Below are 21,944 nucleotides of genomic sequence, written 5' to 3'. Positions count from 1 at the left end.
CTTATCCTTTCTCCCCATCTCGCAGCAACTTACCATATCATATCATATGACATAACAAGATCTCCGAGTGTTTCAGAAAAGTCGAAAAGATCCTCAAAGTTTCCCTCCCAACCCATCATTCATACATATACACATGCATGCGTGCATACATATATGCCCGTCCTGTTCATCCGCACTGGTATCGTAAACTATCCATCATTTGAATCCGATATCCGATATCCGTATCCCAGTAACCAAACATGCAAACTCATGAAAACCGCTTTCTCCATCTTCAAAGCATATCGTAAAATGTTTATTTATTCATTTAGGAATGTGTATGTGAAAAGAAAATTCTCGTCCTCGTAGGCATCTAGACTGTTTCGCGCTCAGTCTTGCCACGACGTTCGCGGCCCTTGACAGACCATGGGAAATGAGCGACTGGAATGACGAAGAAGGAGTTGCTAGAAGAGAAATAAAATGTTAGTTGTTGGATAAATGTTGAGATGGGGATGTGGAACATACCTATCATCTGCAAGACCAGCCAAAGCATTATACCAGGCCATAAAAGCCGCGAACAATCCGAAATATCCACCCGCCTTGATCGCACCGGAGAGAGCCACTCCGGCAGCGTTCGCTCGCAAGTGACCGATTCCAAGACACAGGAAAGCCAAGTCGAGGAAGAAGAATAGCAGGAAAAAGGCAACGGTAGAACGTAATGTGCAAATCAAGAGAATGGTTGTGAAGATGAACCATCCCATGAGGAAGAACCCGAATGCATTGTTGAAATCGTTGACGCCGGATCCGGCGCCTTCGTATGAGGATACAATCTCGAATCCACCGGGTGTGAGAACGATTGCGAGGGAGATCCAGAATCCTCCGTATGATGAGAGAGCGGTGGCACCGAAAGTGTTTCCTACGGCCATTTCCCTAGATGGATGTTAGTATTTGTCATTTCGATATATGTATTTGAGCTCAACGGGTATTGACTACATACCACATGCCAGCAAGCAATTGAACGAGACCACCATAACCGAAAGCAAGCGCAATAACGATACTAGGCGTGGTAACACCAGCCGTTCCGACATTGATGAGAGACAGGACGAAAGTAGTCAGAGCGAAAGCACTGAGACCCAAAGGCGCCGGATTGGCGAATTTTCTTTCCGTCGTAGGCTTATAGAGACCGGGTTGAAATTCTCCACCAAATGCTGGGAATCGGGCAGACTCTCCCGTATTCATGTGTGCCAATGGGTTTCCTCCATAATCATATCCTCTTGAGACGTGGGCATTGGGGTTACTGTTAACACCTCCTCCATTGATAGGGGCATGGTCCTGAGTGTTACTCAGACCAGATTCACTGGTGTATTCCTTGCTGTATCCATTATTGTCAGTGGTGGCGGTGGTAGCCATGATGAATTGAATGGTCGACTTTTATATGTTGTGTGGTGAGCAAATCGAACTTATTATCAATCTGATATGGTGTGGTAAGAGAAGAGCCAAACTTTGGAGCTCGATCTTCTTGCTGAATAATAAGTGGCAATACAATGGGTGAATACACAAAGAGTAAGAGAGAAAAAAAGAATCGAATTTCTGACAAAAGGATCAGAGGGGAGAAGGATATCGAGATATATACGTGAATGACCTAGCAAGCTACTAGGTAGGGGACCTAGGCACTAGGTAGGTAGCATGTACATCGTCTGAAATGGGGAATGGGAGGGGGAGATTGATTTTTGGGGTAAGGAAGCTTTGCTTATTTGCTCCATACAATCCGTTGCTCCATACAATCCGGGGCGAAGCTTGTACGTACCGCGGTCGGTCATGTTGCTCCACCATAGTTGCCTAGGTATGTTTATTACAAAGAAAGAAAGAGAGAAAAGAAAGAAATTGAAATTGGAGTCATCCAAGTCGTTAAATTGGTGTAGCATTGACCAATCCCATCTTCTCGTCTTTGTTGGGTCTCCAATAGAAAATCAGAACTTCGTAATGATTATCCCATCGACACACGACATGCCGAATGGAGTATCGTTTTAATCCTTGACCTCGTCATCCACAAGAAATCTCTTTGCATGTTGGTCCCCTGTCGATTATCCTAGCTCGAGTCGGATTTTACGATGAATCCTAAATTGAAAATGTCCATTTGTGGGGAAATGAAATGGGATTTGGGATTTTTGTTGGTTGTTGGTTGTTGGTTGTTGGTCTGGTTAGATTTGTCTCGCCATTGTTTACGGAGTATGGGGGATGTTTTAGTCTCCAGATTCTCCTCATCCGGTTGTCCTTGATACCGAAGAGGTGGTCGTGATTGACATATTCTGTCTTGTGTCGTTTTGTCGGAATCCCTGGGTGAAACTACTGACCGTGATATCTGTCCTTCCCAAAGCTAAGTAGGCAAAGGGGAGTAGGCAAAGGGAAGTAGGCAAAGGGAAATAGCCAAAGGGAAGTAGCCAAAAGGGGATCGTTTGCAATCTCCAATCTACTACCTACAACCTATAACCTACAACCTGCAATCTACTCATTCACCTCTCAGATCAGCCTGTTTACTTTACACATATAGTTATACTAGTAATCTGCAATGATATTGCAATGACAGCCACCAGAGAAATCACCATAGTTTACTGTTTGAAGATTTGTAATTGGCTTGACAAAGACCATGCATTATATCAAATTCTACATCGTATGGGTGAGCACTGAGAAGTGTGGTTACTGCGGAGGTATCCATAGTATCCATCGTTTCCATATTTCGAGGGGACATTTCCATTCTGGTTCCAAAAGTCATGGTATGACGATCAAAGTTCATTCGGGAGAGAAGCTAAACTTAAAGGGGTATCGAGCTACACCCAGAATCACACGCCCCTTCTCTAACCAGTTTATCCGAAAACCTTGTGATATCAGATATCATTTGTCCTAGGATTGATAGAGTTTCAATTTTCACATTTCCAATCATCAAAAATTGGTCTGTGTTGATCGAGTGGGTATGGTACACATGAATGAGGAGAAGAAACTGGGGAATCGAATGGCAAATGAATATGAATGGCAAGATGGCAATTGTTACGGGATGTACGGAGTCAACGATTCCAACACAATTTACATTACATTACAATCCATCCAACTCGGGAGAAGCTCAACATTTTCATGGTAGCTGACTCGCTTGCAAGTATTGATTTGGAGTCCATACCCCGGATACTGCCCTGGATACCTACCGTATTACAGTCAAACGTTTCTCATTTTGTTGAAAGCTAGGATGGTTTGTCGCCGAGCTGACGGGTGCTTTTACCTCCAGGTTGACTGTGTACGGGGTAGGGTTTATACCAACCCCTGATTATGCCAGGCCGGATGTTTGCCTTTAGGAGGAATGATAAGCGCCAATCATAGAAGCCTTATGGAACGGACAGAAAAGTCTCATCAAATGCTAATTCTCAAGCCTAGAACCACCATAGGCTTGGAGCGATATTACTTACACGAAGACTGTACATTAGGCTTTCCTTTTGCTTTTCTCTACTTACTTGCATCGGTTGAACGTGATAGTATCCAATCTATTCAACAAAACTAGTGAGTGGATTCCCGGAAAGGTACACCCATTCGTGCGTAGGATCACCAAAGAACAGAGAGAGAGAAAAAACACGGGAGTTGCACAGCGAAAAGAATAGCAAGGTGACTGACTCACATCTAAAACATGCATATAATCGCGATTTCAACCTCATCCCCACCAACTCGTGTGGAGGATTCCCGACCCTTCTAATAATTTCAATTGTAAAAGGGTCGAATGGACCAACGCGAGTGCACCGGAGGCTCGTCTTCCAGTATGCACCCCATTTCATCGAATAGCGAATCTCAACGTATGCTTACACCCCATGGAAGAAATGCAAATACCCTGGTAACAAGCATCGAATGGGGGACAAGGGGATACACAGCTAGGACTGTAATATGTACGGAGTGCAAAGTGCAGACTAGCTTACCTTTACCGCGCCAATACGAGGAGAAAAGCTTATACCTAGGTACACCAAGCATTTACAGCATCGAAAGTTAGTTGGACCAGTTCACGCGATGAACATTTCTTTTCAAGACATAAAAACGTTACCGGTACACAAATACCTTTTGTTCTTGCCAAAGTTTAAAGTAAGCCACCACTCTCATGCCCAGGTATAGGTTTCTATGTTCTTGAACGCTTTGACGTACATACCATCTCTATCCATTTGTGAAGAATAGAACGTTTGCGGATCAATGGAAAAATGGTTTCAAGAATTATGAAGATATGATGGCATTTTGGGGTTTGAAACAAAGAATCTTCAAGTACCGAATTCTTGACGTGGGATACGTAAAGTGCCATACGATACGATATCATGATTTTCTGGAATGAAGGAGAGAAGAATGAGAAAGAACAAAGACCACATACATACTCCGTACTACTAATCATGAAGAATGTGCATAGCATGAAGTGACAATTAGAATCACGGAAATCTCGGTATCGAAAGAGGAATAGTTTGAATGCTCGGAATACTTTTCCGCGTTCTTCGTTTTGCTTTGGGCTTTTCATCCGGACATGTCTCCAGATTTTATTCGATAGGGGGTGGTGACATTCCAAATTTGCAATCTGATAGGATGGATGCTACTGTCTAGGTACCTTGGTGTGTCCAGGTGTTTATAGCAACAAGTTACTCACACGTGGATTATCATGTGATATCTCATGAATATTCATCTACGAGTACCTACCTACCTACCTAGGTACATAGAGATATATATCGTAGAATTCCAAGAATTCCAAAGCCATCAAACCCTTACTATCTTCCCAGCCCAAGAATCTCTAGAGTCTATACCAATCACCCCCAAGGACCTACCTCTCCTTGGCTCTGGAGAAAGCCTGTACAATTCCCCATCGCATCGCATCTCAGCTCTCGAGTCTCGGCAGCCGAATACCACTCGACTCCACAATAATATCGATAATAACACCTGTAGGCTGTCGGTGTCTCTGCATCCGGAAGTTGATATGCCTAGGTATGTAGACTCTAGAGTACCTTTGCAGATATGATTTGACTTGCTGGATGAAGAGCCCGCCAGTCTGGTCGGATCTAAACATGGGAGGGGACATGCATGCACGGAGTACTACGTGGCCATTTCATAAGGTTTGAGGGTTGGATTTGGGGGTTTGCTGAGGTTGTGGTTGTGGTTGTGGTTGTGGTGTTGGGGAAAGGAAGAGAGGAGAGGAGAGTTCGTTTACTTTTTTATGTCTGATATAGGAAGGAAGGTAGGTATATTTATAATAGGTATCTATATCGGGAATTATTTTCCATCATCAATTTTCACTCTTCCATGAAATAAAATACATGGATTGAAATCAATCAATACTACCTAGGTACATGCAGTAGGTACCTAAGTATTCTTCCCTCCAAAATTAAAATCCAAAAACTAAACCAACCCTTCCCACCTCACTCCCCAAATGAATCGCGTACAATTTCGGTCTTGAAATCTTAGCTAAGATCGACACACCACCTACCTATCTGCACACGGTACATATCCAAGCTTCGGTACATACATACATACCTAGGTACATACACAACTCTCAAACTCTTCAATATCAAACTAATCAATCGCATTATCATACCTATCTTATAATCTTATAATCCCACACATGAAAATAAATAATAATAAATCATATAGTTAACTTACTATATTCAATACCTAGGTACCTACTATAATATACTAACCCCTCACATCCATCCGATCCAGGAGCAACGGCAACGGCAATGGTAATGGTAATCTCCATCTTCCCCTCAAAAAGAGACTAATCACGAAGCTAGGAGATAGGATGGGGTCATGGCGTTCTCTCCGTTTCATACATATAGATATATATGGATAGATATGATGGATATCCTCGGGCTGTGAATTCGGGCGGAAGGCGCGGGCGGTGGAGTGGAGAGGTGAACGGAAGATGAATGGGAAGTGAGGAGGTGAGGAGTGAAGAAATGTGTTAGGACTAAGGATGCGGATTTGGAATGGTGTTTATGGTATGTATGGCTGGGATGATGCGGGTGTAGGTATCTATATTGTTTCTTTTGGTAGGTACCGGTAGGTATGGGTGGGAAGACGCAAAAATAATGATGGATGGGTAACCTTAATCTATCTTTCTCTCCTCTTAATCATTGGTATTCGCGAGAAGGGAAGGAGGGTGTTTACTGGGATTTAAATGTAAGGTGTCTTTTTTCTCGTTATAACTTGATATAGTATCTTACTGTGATTTGGTTCATTCTTGAGAGGTCTGTTGATATGTCTGTATGTGTTTATGTATATGTATATATACATATATATATATATATATCCAAGAACACCCAAACATGACAATACAAATGCGATTCAATCAATAACCAACCAGCCTACGAAATTCTATTTCTAGTACTTAGAATTTCGCATTCGTAGTAGGTAAGGTTATATCTTCTCAAAAGAGGCTCTATCAAATTTTCAATAATAATGCAGTGGTGCAGTGGACTGATGTTGTGAAGATACACACATATAGTAAGATAGGTCATCTTCCGATTCCTACATCCCATACTTTTGAGAGAAGTTTCTTGCTGTTTGTATATTAGTTACTACTTAGTATGTCATTTAAATGGTATAGGGATACTGGTATTATCTTAGTTCTCCATCCGAATATGTATACGTATACACACATGTACATGTACATATACATATACATATACATACACACACACCTCAATCCCATTCAACACAAATACCAATTCATCTCCTTTAAATTTTTCCAAAAACACCATATAAAACAAAACTTTTACTCACACAAAAAAAGAAGGTCCCAGAATGTCAAGTCGAAGACGTGGGTAGTTATGTGCGCACATATATACCAATAATACTCAGATTCAGGAGAATCATATAAACAATACATCCCTAAGAATCAAATTGAATTAATTAATCATCCCCGAACAACTCTTTTCCTGTCTCGTCTCAGCTTTCGCATTCCGAGATCTGTATACTGTATACCTCCTCTATTGGAGTTCTTTTCTTTTGCTCTCTCTCTTCATTTTTCTCTTCATTCCTTTCGACTATTCTCCTCTATGATATCCTCTCATCTTCTAAGAGGAAGAAGAAGAAGAGGAAGAAGACTCCACTCCACTCCACTCTACCCCAATCCTCTATCCATTTCATAGGATACTCGGAATGAGAATATAGATTATTTCAGGACGTGAGATTTTTCTTTTCATCAGACATGAGTTTATTTACACCTCAAATTGCATTACATGACATATTTGCATATCGGATAGATTCATATCATAAAGCGGATACACACACACACAAACACACACATGTAGATGTAAATATCGATATCGTATAACAAATACCTAAGCATATTTCCCATCGTAACAAACTAGTATATATACAAGAATATAAACATGAATTTCCACCTTAGCCCTTCCTTTCTCCCTTTCTCCCTTTCCTCGCTTCATCTTCATCTTCACTTCATCTTCAACTATATCTCCCCATTCCTTATCCAACCATCATCCATCCTCAACCCCCCCTCCAATCTAATACTCCTCCTCCTCCTCCCCCTCACACTCATCCGCATCCACCCAAACAGCACCACTCACCTCCCCCGCAGACTCTCCACTCGCCGTAGAAGTCGACGCCGCAGACGACACCACCAACGAAGTAGCTACTTTCGTATGCGCAGATTTCGTGTGCTTGCTTCTCGTTTTGGTAGCGAGAGTGGTGCTCGCAGGAACGGGGGTGGCAATCGCTGTTGCCGAGGAAACTGGCGCGACGAGGGACGCAGACGCTGAAGCGGGAGAGGAGCTAGAGATTTCGAGACCGGCGGCTGAGGAGGCGGAGAGCCCGATGGATGGCGATGCCGAGGAGGAAGAGGAGGAGGCGGGGGAGGAAACGATAGCGATGTTTGCGGAGGAAGTGGATGCTACGACGGCAGCGGCTGGGCTAGAGCTAGAGCTAGAGCTAGCGGCGATGGTAGCAGCAGCGGAGCTAGCAACTACGGAACCAGAAGAAGAAGCAGTGGTAGTCGAGTTACCGCTCAAAGTAGCACAAGCGAAAGACATTTTCGAGACTGGAGTTCCGCTGCTTTTTTCCGTGCTCAAATCCCATGTCATATCGACATACGGCCAGCAAACCTTATCGGTACCGATAGTGACGATATCACCACTGACAAAGGCTTCGGTGGAGACGACGGCAGATCCAACCTTTGCGCCCGTGTTGTCAATGACTTGGAAAGAGGTACCGGCGTATGTACCTGAGCAACCCATGGGGACTGGTTGACAGTCTGGGGAAGTGAGGGTTTCGTAGGTGACGATGGAGTATTGGGAGTTGACGGCGGCGATGTGGACGTTTTGGTGATCGTCGGTGGAGGAATAGGTGATCCAGGTGACTTGGGTGTCGCCTTCTGCGGCGCCCACGGTGGAAGAGGCTTCGGCTGCGGCGAGGGTTTTCTTATCCGTCATGACGGAGATGGCGACGTTGTGGTTGAGCCATCTGGGTGAGCATTGCGTATATCCGGTTCCCATCCAATCATTCAGGGTAAGATCGAGAGCACCGCGTGATTGCCATGCGAAGATATATCCATCGGAGCCTGGGATCGAGGCCAAGTTAGAGTAGGATCCGGACATACCACCCATGGGTTCACCACTGACACCATTGGTGGTGTTCTCGTTGGCAATCTTTTGACCAGACATATATTGCGTTTCGGTGTTCAACCAGATATCGCCTTGATCTTCAGCACAGACACTGGCAAAGGGAGCGGCATCTGCAGCTTCGATACCAATACCGGTGTTGTGGGAGCAACCAAAACTGCTGCTTGCACCGGAGATAGTTTGGAGAACACCATCGTCATTGACGTATTGGATGGAATCACCGAAATGACCAGCATAATCGGTAGTATAGGCTATAAATATCTGTTAAACTTGCAGTTCATCAGAAAGAGGAAGAATAAAATACATACCCTCCACGACGAAGTATCCAGCATAAAGACCAGCAGTAGCGGAATAAACAAGATCACCATTAGCATCCGGAGTCGAAGTCAACATATCCGAAGGATGAACTCCTGGACCATTCAACGCCGTCTCCCACGTCTTCTTACCATTGGTATATCTAATGATCGACACGATAGGTGATCCATCTGTAGGAAGATCAGTAGTCCCCGTCGCATTGACCGTTGCCATCAAGGCAAACCCATCATTTTGCGCCACCAATCCGGTAGCTTCATAAGCGGTAATCGCAACGGCCTCGCCGACGGCGCTGAAATCGGTGAGGGAAACTTGTTGCACGTATACTTTCGCATAGGTACTATCGAGGTAGGCAAGATAGGCCGAGTTTCCATCTGGCGAGACGGAAAAGGGAGTTCGACGATGGTGAGGAAGACCTGTCCAGTAGGCCGACTTGATGGGATCAAAGTTCGCAGCTAAAGCGAGAGAGTTTGGGAAAGTGGAAATGCTCGCATCTCCAAGAGCAGACGTGATGCCACTGGCAAGCACGGAATAAAAGAGTGTGGAACGCATAATTGCGTGGATATATAGATTTGTAGTAAAGACCGACGACGAAGAACTTTGTTCTCCAGGAAAAAAAGATCTAGAATAGACAAGACGAGGAAAGAAGGTGGGTCGATGCAGAAAGGAAGTATTCACATCACGAATGAGAGCGATTATATTTCATCTTTATTTGAAGATTGAACGAACACCCCCAAGCCAATTACCGCTGGGCCCCATCCAACCCATCAATGCCTGCCGTGATCTACTAAGATTATCACACCATGCACGCAAGCAAACAAGCAAGCAAGTGGACAAAAATTCCGTGATGTTTCCAAACGAATTAATTCATTAATATATTTTGATTTCCCGAGCGGATAAGGCGAACAGCCCCTTGAAAAGGAACGAAGAACTAGACCACAGTGGTGAGTGTGGGGAAATTTGATGCATTTCAGATGAAACGGACACGAAGGTTAAAAACCAACAAGCTCGTATTGTGTTTATAGTAGATAGGTAGGTACTCTATAATAAAAAGATCATTTCTTCGTAAAAGAGATTATTATGAGCATGGATAAAAGCAACCAACGACTTTGGGTTGTAGAATTTGAACATTCGATTATTCGATTATTAATAGGAGAAGACCTCATTTTATATGAGGACGCAACAAAACAAATAGGTAAGAGATTGAATCAGACACAACATCTCTAATATCTACCCCCTTACCTAAGAAAATTACCATACAATTCCAAACCATCAAATAAGCTTAATTCCATTCAATTCATTTTAGAAAGAGGAATAAGAAAAGATCTTCATCTTCTATGCCCTACCTAATATCTACTACCTAATATCTACTACCTAATATCTACTACCTAATATCTACTACCTAATATCTACTACCTAATATCTACTACCTAATATCTACTACCTAATATCTACCTAGACACCTACCTAGACACCTACCTAGACACCTAACCACCTCCCACTTTAGATACCTACTAGATATCTACTCCACAAAGAACCAAATAACCCCTCTCTACCCATCCAACATTCAACATCCAACACCTAACATTCAATATCCATCCCCAGATCCTCAGATCCTCAGATCCTCAAATCCTCAAATCCTCAAATCCCCTACCTACCTAGTACCTAGGTAACCACACTTCCCACACTTCCCACACCATCCAACTCAACCAACTCAACCAACTCAACCAAACGCATAAACAAATCTAACCTAAAACAAATCCCCGCTTGCCTTCCCTTCCCTTCCCTTTTCCCCCTTCTTCCCTAGATACCTTCCCTTACCTCCCCGTGCTCCCCTCCCTCCCTACCTACCCACCTAAAAACAACCACAACAGTGACATCCTCCCGAAACATTCCCCCGCCGCTTTTACTTTTCCACCTCCCTCTCCACTTCCCTCTCCACCTCCCTCTCAACCTCCCTACAATATTCATCTCACATTCTCGATATTCATTTTCATCACATGTTTCGGACATTTAATCTAAAAGCAGCACAAATATCCGAGAATGATCCACTATGGAAACATCACGTTTCATGTTAAGTACCCGTACCTAGGTAGGTATCGATGGATCTAGATTTACAAGTTAATGAGATGAAGCATTCGAGTCTACACAGGTAAATTGTGTTGGACCAATACGTGTAGAGATGGATTGGATGGTGTTTTGAACACTATTTATTTACTTTGATCCGAAAGAATATCTGGGCAGATTTTTTCAAGATTGACATTCAAGGGTATATAAAGCATTGATACAGAATAACTTCATCATGAACCATCATAACCATCATCCAATCTTCTCCAAAAGCCACGTCCGGATCGACATCCACGAATGCATCCATATACTCTCGTGACCAACATTCTTCTTCTTCAAGGGAAGATGTCGAATAGTTTCTATTGGTCGTTGATTCTCAATTTCCTTCTCACTGAACCAAGCTCCATGTAATCCGTACGGAACTCGTTGTGGAAGGTGTATTTTACATACAACCGTTTTCATATCCCTCGCATCGATAACCCAAAGTTCACTTTTTGCTTGAGGGCCTGCAACATTATGCTCATCAAGTTGAGCTTCATCAAAGACATAAGAAAGTAACCAGCCGTCATCTTCTGTCCTGCCGTTTTCTCGTGGTACAAATCTTGACTCTTGGGCGTAGAAACCTGGTGGCAGTTTAAAGATTTTAATAGGATCATTTGAATCGTTCGAAGCAAGAATTTCAGTGACCGTTCGCATATCAACACAGCCTGTGATGGGGGTTTGATTTGTCTCTTTTCCACGAGCGATTAACGCGAGGACATCTACTTTGACGAGTGAATCAATTTTGACAGCACGGCCAAGAGCAGCTCCAAATGTGCCATCCGATACTGAGCAGCCGTAAACATACTGAGCTTCAGTCATGGATAAAGATTCGCGTATTGAAGGAAATTCGAACGGTATCGATGAGAGAGCAAATTGATGACTTATACTATTCTCCGTATCGGTGAGTGGAAATCGATAATAGTATAATCGACATTGTTCTTCTTCAATTGGAGCAGTCATTGGGTTGTCTTTCGGGATAGGAGCTGCAACATCACCTGCGCTAAAGACTAGTGAAGCACTTGTCAAGCGGCAGGCTAGCATATTAACTGATATTGTTTCCTCGCTTTTGGTAGATGTATTGGTGGTAGTTTCGTCCCAGCTATTAGCAGTATGAAAGATGCAGCAGGCATTCGTTTCAAACCATCGAATATGTTCAGGTTTCCATCTTGGAAAAACACCAAACCTGGAAATTCCGGATGGGTCATATGAGACCACAGGTTCGTTACGAGCAAGATTCATGGGATCAAGTGAAAGAGGGAGATCCATGATTATGGTATGACTAAGGGAGACACCAAAATCATGCATCATCTTTGCGGATTTGACTCCAGGGACAGTTGCGTTGACGAGTCGTGGGAGCTTATTAGGAGAATTATTATGATGTGTACTGGGTATAATAGAATAATGTACAAAAGGTGCAATAAATGTAGAATGAAAAAGTATAAGTTCGTTCGTGATAGGATCGATTCTAGGATGTGCTGTTGTCCACTCCTTCATGAAACCAATGAGCCCACTTCCACCAAAGACTTCGCCAGATTTTGAGTCTGTGATCGGCTCTCCTTCTGCTCGAATACCATCGTACCAGCCGACAGTCTCTAAGCCTGGTAAGGAAATGCGCATCGGCGGTCCACTCTCGCATGTTGCTAAGGCTCTACCATCATGGTATAGTACACTGGTATTTGCTACACTGATCTTTTTGATTGCCTTTGCAGATCCAGGTAGGTTAGAGAGGATGACGAGGAAAATGGTTCGGAATATTCGCAGAATGATTGTGAGAAGGGTTGAGGCGGGATTGACGAGCGTAGCGATGCTCGGAAGAATAGGTAAGCGGAGGGATGGTGTTGAGATGCTCGAGAGGTATGCATCGGTAAGGATGTATTGATTGACGAAATACGGGTGTGCACTACCATCTTCCGCTCTTCGAAATGCTACACCACTGAGCATTCCATCACCATCGAACCAATGTGCATCCCTACCCAATTCTTCATTTGTCACTGGATTTCCTCCATTGCGCACATATTCCCCGCCTGCCAGTTCCTTTGGTATAACGCCAGTGTAGATACAGGGTGTCAAAGGTTGTGTGCGATGTATAGGTGCAAAGTTTCCATGGAGATATGGATGTTGTTTCCTAGCCGCGTTCTTTTTCTCATTGACGAACGTCATGAACAGAAGAGTCAAGGAAATGCTGCAATTGAGATTTCCTTAACATGAACATATGGATAAAGAAGTGATTTGGTAACGGCGATGATTAATTGGCATGAGGGTGATCTTGATAGGCAATGTGTAGTAGACAAGGTGAAATTTGTGAGTTATTTCCCCCCAAGACAGGTGTGGTATTATGTTGGCGATTAGTGGAGATTTGGAAAATACCTACATATGGTTCTCTCATGGAAGTTCTTTGTGCCCTTGTGACCTTGCCTTCTTGAGGGAAAGTATTTAGGAGGGAGCGAGGGAGCTTCAGTGCGAGTAGGAATATTGTATGAAAAGCATTGTTCCTTGATCTTGATGCGCCTCGCCCCTTGACAAATGAAAAACAGAGAATGGAGCGGTACTTGATCAAGGACACTACTCAGTACCAAGGAAGAGTGTAGAGTGGTGAGGAGAAGGAACATGCGAGGTATGACGACAACCTGTGACTAGCATGCGGTGGAACGACCAATGGCCTGATCCTTTCTCGCCTAGGGAATCGGGATCGGGATTTAGCTTACTAAGATCTCACATGCCTCGGGAAGGAATGATGGGAATTGTGGATGGGAAACTCGGATGAATGATGAATGATGAGATGGAGAAGTGAAGTGAGAGATGGACCTTGCAGACCAGATGGGCACAATCAATCGGAGATTACATAATACGCGTCGATAAGAAAAGTAATGACGACATGGAGCATTGTAATTGACAAGGATTTGGATTCTGGTACGCGCCACCACTTTTGAGATTCGAAATTCCCATCAATTCATCCTCAAGGCTATCTATTATCTACCGAGCAGACACCTACCTACGACCTAGTATTGTTTTGATGATAGGTGCAAATGAATCATGATAGATGTGCAGGAGAGAATCTGACATTCGAACAATTATTAGCGTAGGGATGATTCAGCCAACATTATGACTAGACTCGTAACAGACTAATAACAACAACACTGATGTTATTATTAGTCTACCTCGAGTCTACTTTGTTGAGAGTAGTATAGTATACCTAGTAGTATAGCATTGTATACGATAGTATCAATAAACCGGAACGTACCGCAATACTACTTATTACTTGGTAGGTAACTAATCTCCTCGCCATTGAACCATTATGAGCCGCTTCCCGTAACCGTAAATACCATACACACATACCTACATACTGTGAGCGGGATTGCCCAAGCCTCAAATCTAGGTTTCTACGACCTACCTGCCTCTACCTACTAATTTTCTTCCGTTTTACCAGCTTTGCCTGCTTTACTGGGATGCCACTTCCGTTCCAACTTCTGCTCATTCAATTCCAATTAGTGAGAAATTTCTTCTCATCCCATATTACCTCTTAGTCTCCTCGCACCACTTCATCGGTTTTCCATCTCTGGAGTCTAGATAGAGTCTCTAGTCTTGGGTTTTGTATAGAGATGTCTACATTCTGCAGATCTGGGTACCATCAATTTTAACTTTTCCCCGCGTCAAAATGGGCTTCGAATATGCCTTAGTGTGAGTACATTAATAGCCCCTATTTCGATTGGGAAACTGACCATGATCAAGCCATCTCAAATATAATATCCCGCCAGCCATCGTCTTGACATTCATTTATCGACCTTTCATCCAGCGTATAGATATCTACAAGATTCTATTCCTCATAGCCATTGCTGTCGTTTCAACCATTCCTTGGGATTCATATCTCATCAAGCGGAAAATATGGACATATCCACCTAATGTGATCATTGGTCCTAAACTGTTCTTGATCCCCGCCGAAGAACTATTTTTCTTTGTAATACAGACATACAATACTAGTCTTCTTTATTTGCTCTTGAGCAAACCAGTCTTTCATTCGACCTATCTTGGGGGCTGGGAACGTCCGGGTGAAAAGAAACGGACACCTTGGGATCCGCTGGCTCTGCCGATTTCTTTGAAATCTGCGCGAAATTCGGGCCAACTCATCATTGGATCTCTGATCTTAACAGGAGGCTTCCTCATTGTGCAAAATGCCAGAGGAACGTATTTAGGATTGATTCTGGCTTGGGCAGGGCCATTTGCCCTACTACTATGGAGTCTATCTCACGCATTCTTGATCAGACTTCCCTACACAACTACTCTATTGCCAATTACTCTATCCACTTTATATCTATGGATAGTTGATACATTGGCATTGAAAAGAGGCACGTGGAGCATCGAAACAGGGACAAAATTAGGTTTGCACTTGTGGGATGGACTTGACATAGAAGAAGCTGTGTTTTTTCTTGCAACCAACATACTCATTGTATTTGGTCTTGTCGCTTTCGATCATGCATTGGCTATTTTGTTTACGTTTCCTACCTTGTTTCCGACTGTTCCTGAATGTCCTTCCCCCAAAATGCTGGTGTGTGCACTTTTAACAGACACATGCAAGTACGATAACCTTCGAATTGCAGGTATTCAAGAGGCTGCGGAGCTATTGAGACGAAAGAGCAGAAGTTTCTATATGGCAAGCTCCGTCTTTCACGGCCGCCTTCGAATTGACTTGATTCTGTTGTATGTATTGCTTTCTTACAGTGCTTTATTGACGTTTGCTTTAGAATTTTGCTAACTTAGATTAGATACTCTTTTTGTAGAGTTGCTGATGATCTTGTTGATGATCCAAACAACACTGATTCTGAGGCTCGGGAATGGATCGCCAAACTTAGTCACTACCTTGACCTCGTGTATGCATCAAAAGAAACGGCCAGTGTGGCTGCTTTGTGCCGTTCTGACATTGATAAATACATTCAAGGTAGCTTTCCACCATCTTTATATCGGACACTTCGCCTTTTACCAACTCACATTCTATCTTCCAAGCCTTTGTACGAGTTACTGGAAGGATTCAAGACGGATTTAACATTTCATCAAACAAATTGTTACAGAAATACCGGTGAATCTCCTATCAGAGATGAGCATAATCTTACGATATATAGCAGACGAGTTGCTGGGACAGTAGCTGAGATGTGCTTGGAACTAGTTTTCTATCATAGTTCTGCTGTTGTCTTATCACACAGACGTGACGAGCTAATTCATGCCGGGGCCCGCATGGGAATCGCTCTACAGTATATCAACATTTGTAGAGATGTAGCAACAGATGCTGAGATTGGAAGAGTCTACCTTCCAACTTCCTGGCTCGAGGAAGAAGGGATAAAACATCAGGACGTTGTGGAGAATCCTAGCGGGCCAATCATTGACAAACTGAGAGGAAGATTGTTAAAAAAGGGGTTTGCCATTTATCAGGAGGCTCGCCCTGCTATCGAACAAATCCCAGAAGATGCCAGAATGTCAATGAGAGTTGCTGTTGAAAGCTATGTTGAGATAGGAAGAGTCCTAGAAGAGAATGAGTACATAGTCACTAAAGGTCGGGCAACAGTACCGAAACTGCGGCGCATAGGAGTTGCTTGGAAGGCATTGAGGCAAGGTTGATACGTTTTGAAATACCATTAATCTTATATAATTGTACTCCGGAAACACCGGCGTGGCATTTTCAGCAATTAAATGTAGTTTTGTTATGTAATATATAAAGTTGATGTTTTGTTCCATGCTACGAATACCTACACATCGAGTGATTTGGCTTGGCACCTGCATCCGAGGGGTTTGAGCTCGGACCATTTCGAATGGAGATATGGCAATTGACGATGCACACTCAAAAATTGGATGACACTTCGATCTTGCACTACCTCTCGGAATGCACGAAGTAAAACCAAGCATTATCTCTTATCGACCCATTTCAGGTACTAGGTACTACTCGGTAGGTACGTACTACCTGGATAGGTAATCACGACCTATTCATTCAACATGTGAATAATCTCGTGTTATACTGGTCTTCGTACCATATACATATTCCCATTCCGTCACCAGAAAATTGTAATGGCGATCGCAGAAACGAAGAAAACTGCCATTGTAGTTGGTGAGTTCTAATCCAATTTACCTCTGCGTTTTACCCCTCTTCCCTCTTCTCATGCACGTTATCTCAAACTCTGGTAGGTAGTTCGTGAACTAATAATGCTTTTGGGCAACAGGTGCCGGAGTCGGTGGCATTGCAACGGCAGCACGACTGGCAAAAGCAGGCTTCTCTGTCACAGTACTCGAAAAGAATAACTTTACGGGCGGTCGATGCAGTTTAATTCATCATGATGGATATCGATTCGATCAAGGGCCTTCCCTTTTACTTCTACCAAAGATGTTCAAAGAAACATTCCATGATCTCGACACTTCACTCGAAGACGAAGGGGTAGAACTACTAAAATGCGACCCTAATTACAATTTGTGGTTTGGAGATGGAGAGAAGTTTGAACTGAGTACGGATGCGAGTGTAATGAAGCGAGAGATTGAGAAATGGGAAGGAAAGGATGGGTTTGAAAGATATCTGCAATGGCTTGGAGAAGCTCATCGACATTATGAATTGAGCGTGCGAGAGGTTTTACACAAGAACTTTACATCGATATTCAACATGCTGCGGCCTAGCTTCCTTCTCAACGTCTTTGCTCTTCATCCTTTCGAAAGTATATATTCTCGAGCTTCAAAGTACTTTTGGACGGAGAGGCTACGACGAGTTTTTACTTTCGGGAGTATGTATATGGGAATGTCTCCATTCGATGCTCCTGGCACATATTCCCTTCTTCAATATACGGAACTTGCTGAAGGCATCTGGTACCCGGTAGGGGGGTTTCATGCTGTCGTTGAGGCTCTCGTCCGCATATGCGAGAGATTAGGTGTCGATATACAACTCAATTCACCAGTTGATTCGGTATTAATGTCTCATGACGGCAAAACTACAACAGGAGTTCTTCTATCTTCCGGCAAAAAGCTTAATGCAGATCTCGTCGTTATTAATGCTGACCTCGTCTATGCCTACAATAATCTATTCCCAACCTCCAAATCCACGTCCTACGCCAAATCTTTACAAAAACGAACGGGCTCTTGTAGCTCCATTTCTTTCTACTGGGCTCTCTCCAAGCAAGTTCCTCAACTTGATGCCCACAATATATTTCTCGCAGATGAATATCGTGAATCATTCGACTCTATCTTTGATAGGCAGTCCATTCCCGACGAGCCTTCGTTCTATGTGAACGTACCCTCGAGAATTGATCCAACCGCTGCCCCGACAGGTAAAGATTCCATTGTAGTGCTCGTTCCCGTTGGCCACCTTCTCAATTCGGCCACGTCCAATCGTCCTCAAGGCGATGGCTCTGCCACATCTGGTACTGGTATTCCAAAAGAACAAGACTGGGAGTCTATCGTAAAGTCCACTCGCCGAAGAATACTACAAACGATAGAATCACGAACGAAATGCGAGCCGATTGAGTCATTGATTGTTCATGAAGAACTTAATACGCCTACATCATGGGAATCGCGTTTTAATTTGGATAAAGGATCAATCCTCGGGCTTTCTCATTCTTTCTTTAATGTCCTCGCGTTTCGCCCCAAAACTAAACATCCCGAGATTAAGGGTGTATATTTTGTAGGTGCATCAACGCATCCAGGAACCGGTGTACCTATAGTTCTGGGTGGGGCAAAGATTACAAGTACACAAATCTTGGACGACTTGAGAATGGAGTGTCCATGGAAAGATAAAAGCAACGTGGTTTCTGATGAGGGGGTTGTGCAAGGGAAAGGGACGAGAAACCTGGATAGAATTGTTAAGCAAGGAACCGTTTCAAGTAATTTTGGGATCTTCGTATTGGCGTTGATGGTGCTGATATTTATGACGGGGTGCATTAATGGTAATTTGAGAGTTCAGTGGGATGGAGAGATGAAGAGAACATGGGGAACCGAGAAAGCGTTGTAATTGCTGTCACAATTTCAGATATCCATCTTTTTGTTGTCGGATCCATTTTCAAGATCATCAAAATTGATTAATCAGTAGGTAAGTCAAGATAAGATTATGACCTGTGTAGCTTCTACTCTGTAGTGGACCGCAAAGACTAGTGTCGGTATCTAACCTGCCTCTTCCGGATGCAGAATTGTCTACTTTGTCTATAGGTCGTTGTATCACCTCGTCATAAGTTCGTTGTATCACCTCGTCATAAGTTCGAATGCGAGTCAGCCCACTCAACTGCCATTCGGATTATCATTGCTTTCAGTATTTGAAAATCTGGCGTCCAATTTCCTTTTGATCAGATGTTTAACCCCTCAGTTGCCAGAGAGCCCTCGGAATGCCCTTTTTCAAGGTTCATGTCAAGACATCGATCGAGTGGTTGGAGTCACACATCCGATGATACCCTTTGAAAATGATTAATTCGTTCATGTGGTGTACTGACTTTTTATTTTCGGAGCCTCGGAAGAGACGGGAGCGACTTCTATTTGTTGAAAACTTGAGATGACTTTTTTACTTTCGAACTATGAAGGTCGCACTACGATCTTGAGGAGATTGAACGATTTGTAGAAAGATACGTATACCTACCTAGGTAGGTAATAGGTATGCACGTTCTTCGATGTTTTCATAGGTCTAGAACGTTTCAGTCACAGATCAAAAACAAGCTTTTGTTTTAGTGGCTCGAGTGGATCTATTTTTGCGGGATGGAAAAGGAAACGATTGAGATTTACGATTTTTCCATGATGGGATTGAGTATCGAAGTCTGTGCACTTGTTACGTCAAAGTCTATGAGTCTATGACACCTCTATCCTAATCCAATCCCGACTGTCAACCGAGAATATCACTCATTCGCTACGATAGGTAGGTACTGGTGGTAATACTGTAGGTATGTAGGAATTTTAATGGTACTCGGACCCCTGGGAAAATTTCCTTCATCTTGTCATCGTTGTTACATTTTCAAGTCATCGAATCAATTCAAAATGGATGACACATTTGCTGCTATCATTTCCTCAAAGGGCTGTAGGTCTAGCCACTAGAAATTTCTCTAGCCGAAATAGGTGCAATTAAGTATGCATAGTTGACGACAAATTCTCTGTTCTCCCCTCGTTTTCGTGTGGGAAATATGCAGTAGAGCTATATGGCAAAGCTTTATTGTATTCCAATCAAGCTTTTATGTGCCGATTCTTGTTTTATTGCGCGCGTCTTGTCATCTAGATTTCGAAATCCCGATGAAATATCGATGGCAGCGTCGGCAGTTGTATGATGTCGATGTCGCTGATCATAGTATGATCGAAGATTTGACAGTTAGTTGAGTCTTGAAGTTCTTTATAAGCCGCTTCATCCAATTCGCGACTTGTACATATATATACTTCAATCTTACATATCGAAATTTCTGTTTGATTCTCATATATACTTCTCTTCATATTGTTTGTTGTTGAAATAATTCCTTATTGATATCCATACATTCGATCAATATGATTGAAAAACGAGCCAATGGTGCATTGCACGCAAATCCAGATGTTTTTCACTACCCAGCGAATTCCGATATCAACATCACAACCCGTGGCAGTGATGTGTATTGGGCCATTACTGCTGCAATGGCCTTTGCAACTATAATTTTCATGGCTATGAGCTTCCGAGTCCCACGAAGCAAGCGTGTTTTCCATTACATTACTGCGGCCATTACTATGACGGCCTCGATTGCATACTTTACCATGGCATCAAATTTGGGCTACGCTTCCATCATTCAGGAATTCCAACGTAGCGATCCTAAAGTCAGTGGTGTATATCGGGAAATCTTCTACGTGAGATATATTGATTGGGTTATCACAACTCCTGTAAGATTGCCTGCTGTTGCCTTCCTATATGGTCAAGTGCTAATAATCCTACTTTCAGCTTTTACTCTTGGATATCCTCTTGACTGCAGGTCTTCCATGGCCAACCATCTTGTTCACAATCTTTTTGGACGAGGTCATGATTATCACTGGCCTCGTTGGTGCTCTCGTTGCATCTTCTTATAAATGGGGATATTTCGTCTTCGCAATGGCAGCTCTCTTTGGCATTGCATGGAACATTCTCTTCGTCGGAGCCCAACATGCCAAAGCTTTAGGCACCGAAGTGAACAAAGTATACTGGACTTGTGGAGGCGTCACCATGTTCCTCTGGTTCCTCTACCCTATCGCCTGGGGTCTTTCCGAGGGTGGTAACGTCATTGCACCCGATTCGGAAGCAGTTTTCTACGGCGTTCTCGATGTCCTTGCCAAGATTGGCTTTGGTGCTATCTTGCTGTTTGGCCATCGTAATATCGATCCTGCGCAACTGGGTCTGCATATTAGGGATTACGATGAGCAGCCAAGTACATTCCATGATAAGGATGGTGGTCATCATAATGGTGCCCATCATGATGGTGCACATGTGCCGGTTACGAACAATGCTGGCTATCGCGAAGGACAGAATACCCCAGCTGCCACTGCAGTTAACTCAAACCATGCGGTGAATGATCCGGCATTCAATAACACGGGTACTGTTCCCGTTAACTCTTCTGTTGTCTAAACTACGAGCTTTTGCTTGCTTGGATCATTTAATGGTTGAGAAATTTTGGATCGGGAAATCTGGAACGGAAATTCTAGCTGTGTATGCTTTGAATATCTATTCGATATCGTGGCAATTATACTCACCAGAATACAAGGGTTGAGAATGTAAGGCTTGGAAGTCTCTCGCTGGAGAGAAATCCTGGTTCGCCCGCCAGGAATGAGAATGGGAACTTGTTTTTCTATTTATTTTATGTTTAATGATAATGAAGTTGAGGGAGAGGGAGGATATATATATTTGAGGTTGAGTGTGTGAAGTGGATGGATTAGGTGATGGTGAGGATTCTTTTCTCTTGTACTTACTTTTACTCTTTGAGA

The 21,944-nt window shown here is 43.2% G+C and overlaps 6 protein-coding genes across 6 annotated transcripts; 3 read left to right on the top strand and 3 right to left on the bottom strand.

The window, feature by feature from the left end:
* Window positions 1-349: 349 nt before the first annotated feature.
* EAE98_010978 (uncharacterized protein) lies at window positions 350-1,386 on the bottom strand (the record flags this gene model as incomplete). Its single annotated transcript, XM_038958600.1, has 3 exons — window positions 350-440; window positions 502-906; window positions 974-1,386. 3 exons carry the CDS (start codon window positions 1,384-1,386, stop codon window positions 350-352), a joined length of 909 nt encoding a protein of 302 aa, XP_038805114.1.
* Window positions 1,387-7,502: 6,116 nt separating this feature from the next.
* On the bottom strand, window positions 7,503-9,479 carry EAE98_010977 (uncharacterized protein; the record flags this gene model as incomplete). The annotated part of the gene is made up of 2 exons (XM_038958599.1): window positions 7,503-8,866; window positions 8,924-9,479. The coding sequence occupies 2 exons, from the start codon at window positions 9,477-9,479 to the stop codon at window positions 7,503-7,505; spliced, it is 1,920 nt and encodes a 639-aa protein (XP_038805113.1).
* Window positions 9,480-11,246: 1,767 nt separating this feature from the next.
* Window positions 11,247-13,196, bottom strand: EAE98_010976 (uncharacterized protein; the record flags this gene model as incomplete). Its single annotated transcript, XM_038958598.1, has 1 exon — window positions 11,247-13,196. One exon carries the CDS (start codon window positions 13,194-13,196, stop codon window positions 11,247-11,249), a length of 1,950 nt encoding a protein of 649 aa, XP_038805112.1.
* Window positions 13,197-14,691: 1,495 nt separating this feature from the next.
* On the top strand, window positions 14,692-16,643 carry EAE98_010975 (uncharacterized protein; the record flags this gene model as incomplete). The annotated part of the gene is made up of 3 exons (XM_038958597.1): window positions 14,692-14,714; window positions 14,766-15,731; window positions 15,797-16,643. The coding sequence occupies 3 exons, from the start codon at window positions 14,692-14,694 to the stop codon at window positions 16,641-16,643; spliced, it is 1,836 nt and encodes a 611-aa protein (XP_038805111.1).
* Window positions 16,644-17,087: 444 nt separating this feature from the next.
* On the top strand, window positions 17,088-19,008 carry EAE98_010974 (uncharacterized protein; the record flags this gene model as incomplete). The annotated part of the gene is made up of 2 exons (XM_038958596.1): window positions 17,088-17,127; window positions 17,240-19,008. 2 exons carry the CDS (start codon window positions 17,088-17,090, stop codon window positions 19,006-19,008), a joined length of 1,809 nt encoding a protein of 602 aa, XP_038805110.1.
* A 1,502-nt stretch (window positions 19,009-20,510) lies between these two features.
* EAE98_010973 (uncharacterized protein) lies at window positions 20,511-21,588 on the top strand (the record flags this gene model as incomplete). Its single annotated transcript, XM_038958595.1, has 2 exons — window positions 20,511-20,873; window positions 20,932-21,588. 2 exons carry the CDS (start codon window positions 20,511-20,513, stop codon window positions 21,586-21,588), a joined length of 1,020 nt encoding a protein of 339 aa, XP_038805109.1.
* Window positions 21,589-21,944: the final 356 nt, after the last annotated feature.

This window comes from Botrytis deweyae, assembly GCF_014898535.1.
Source record: "Botrytis deweyae strain B1 chromosome Unknown BDEW_042, whole genome shotgun sequence".
NCBI classification, from domain to species: domain Eukaryota; kingdom Fungi; phylum Ascomycota; class Leotiomycetes; order Helotiales; family Sclerotiniaceae; genus Botrytis; species Botrytis deweyae.
Note: the sequence above shows the minus strand (reverse complement) of the source record. Positions and strands in the feature narration are given on the sequence as shown.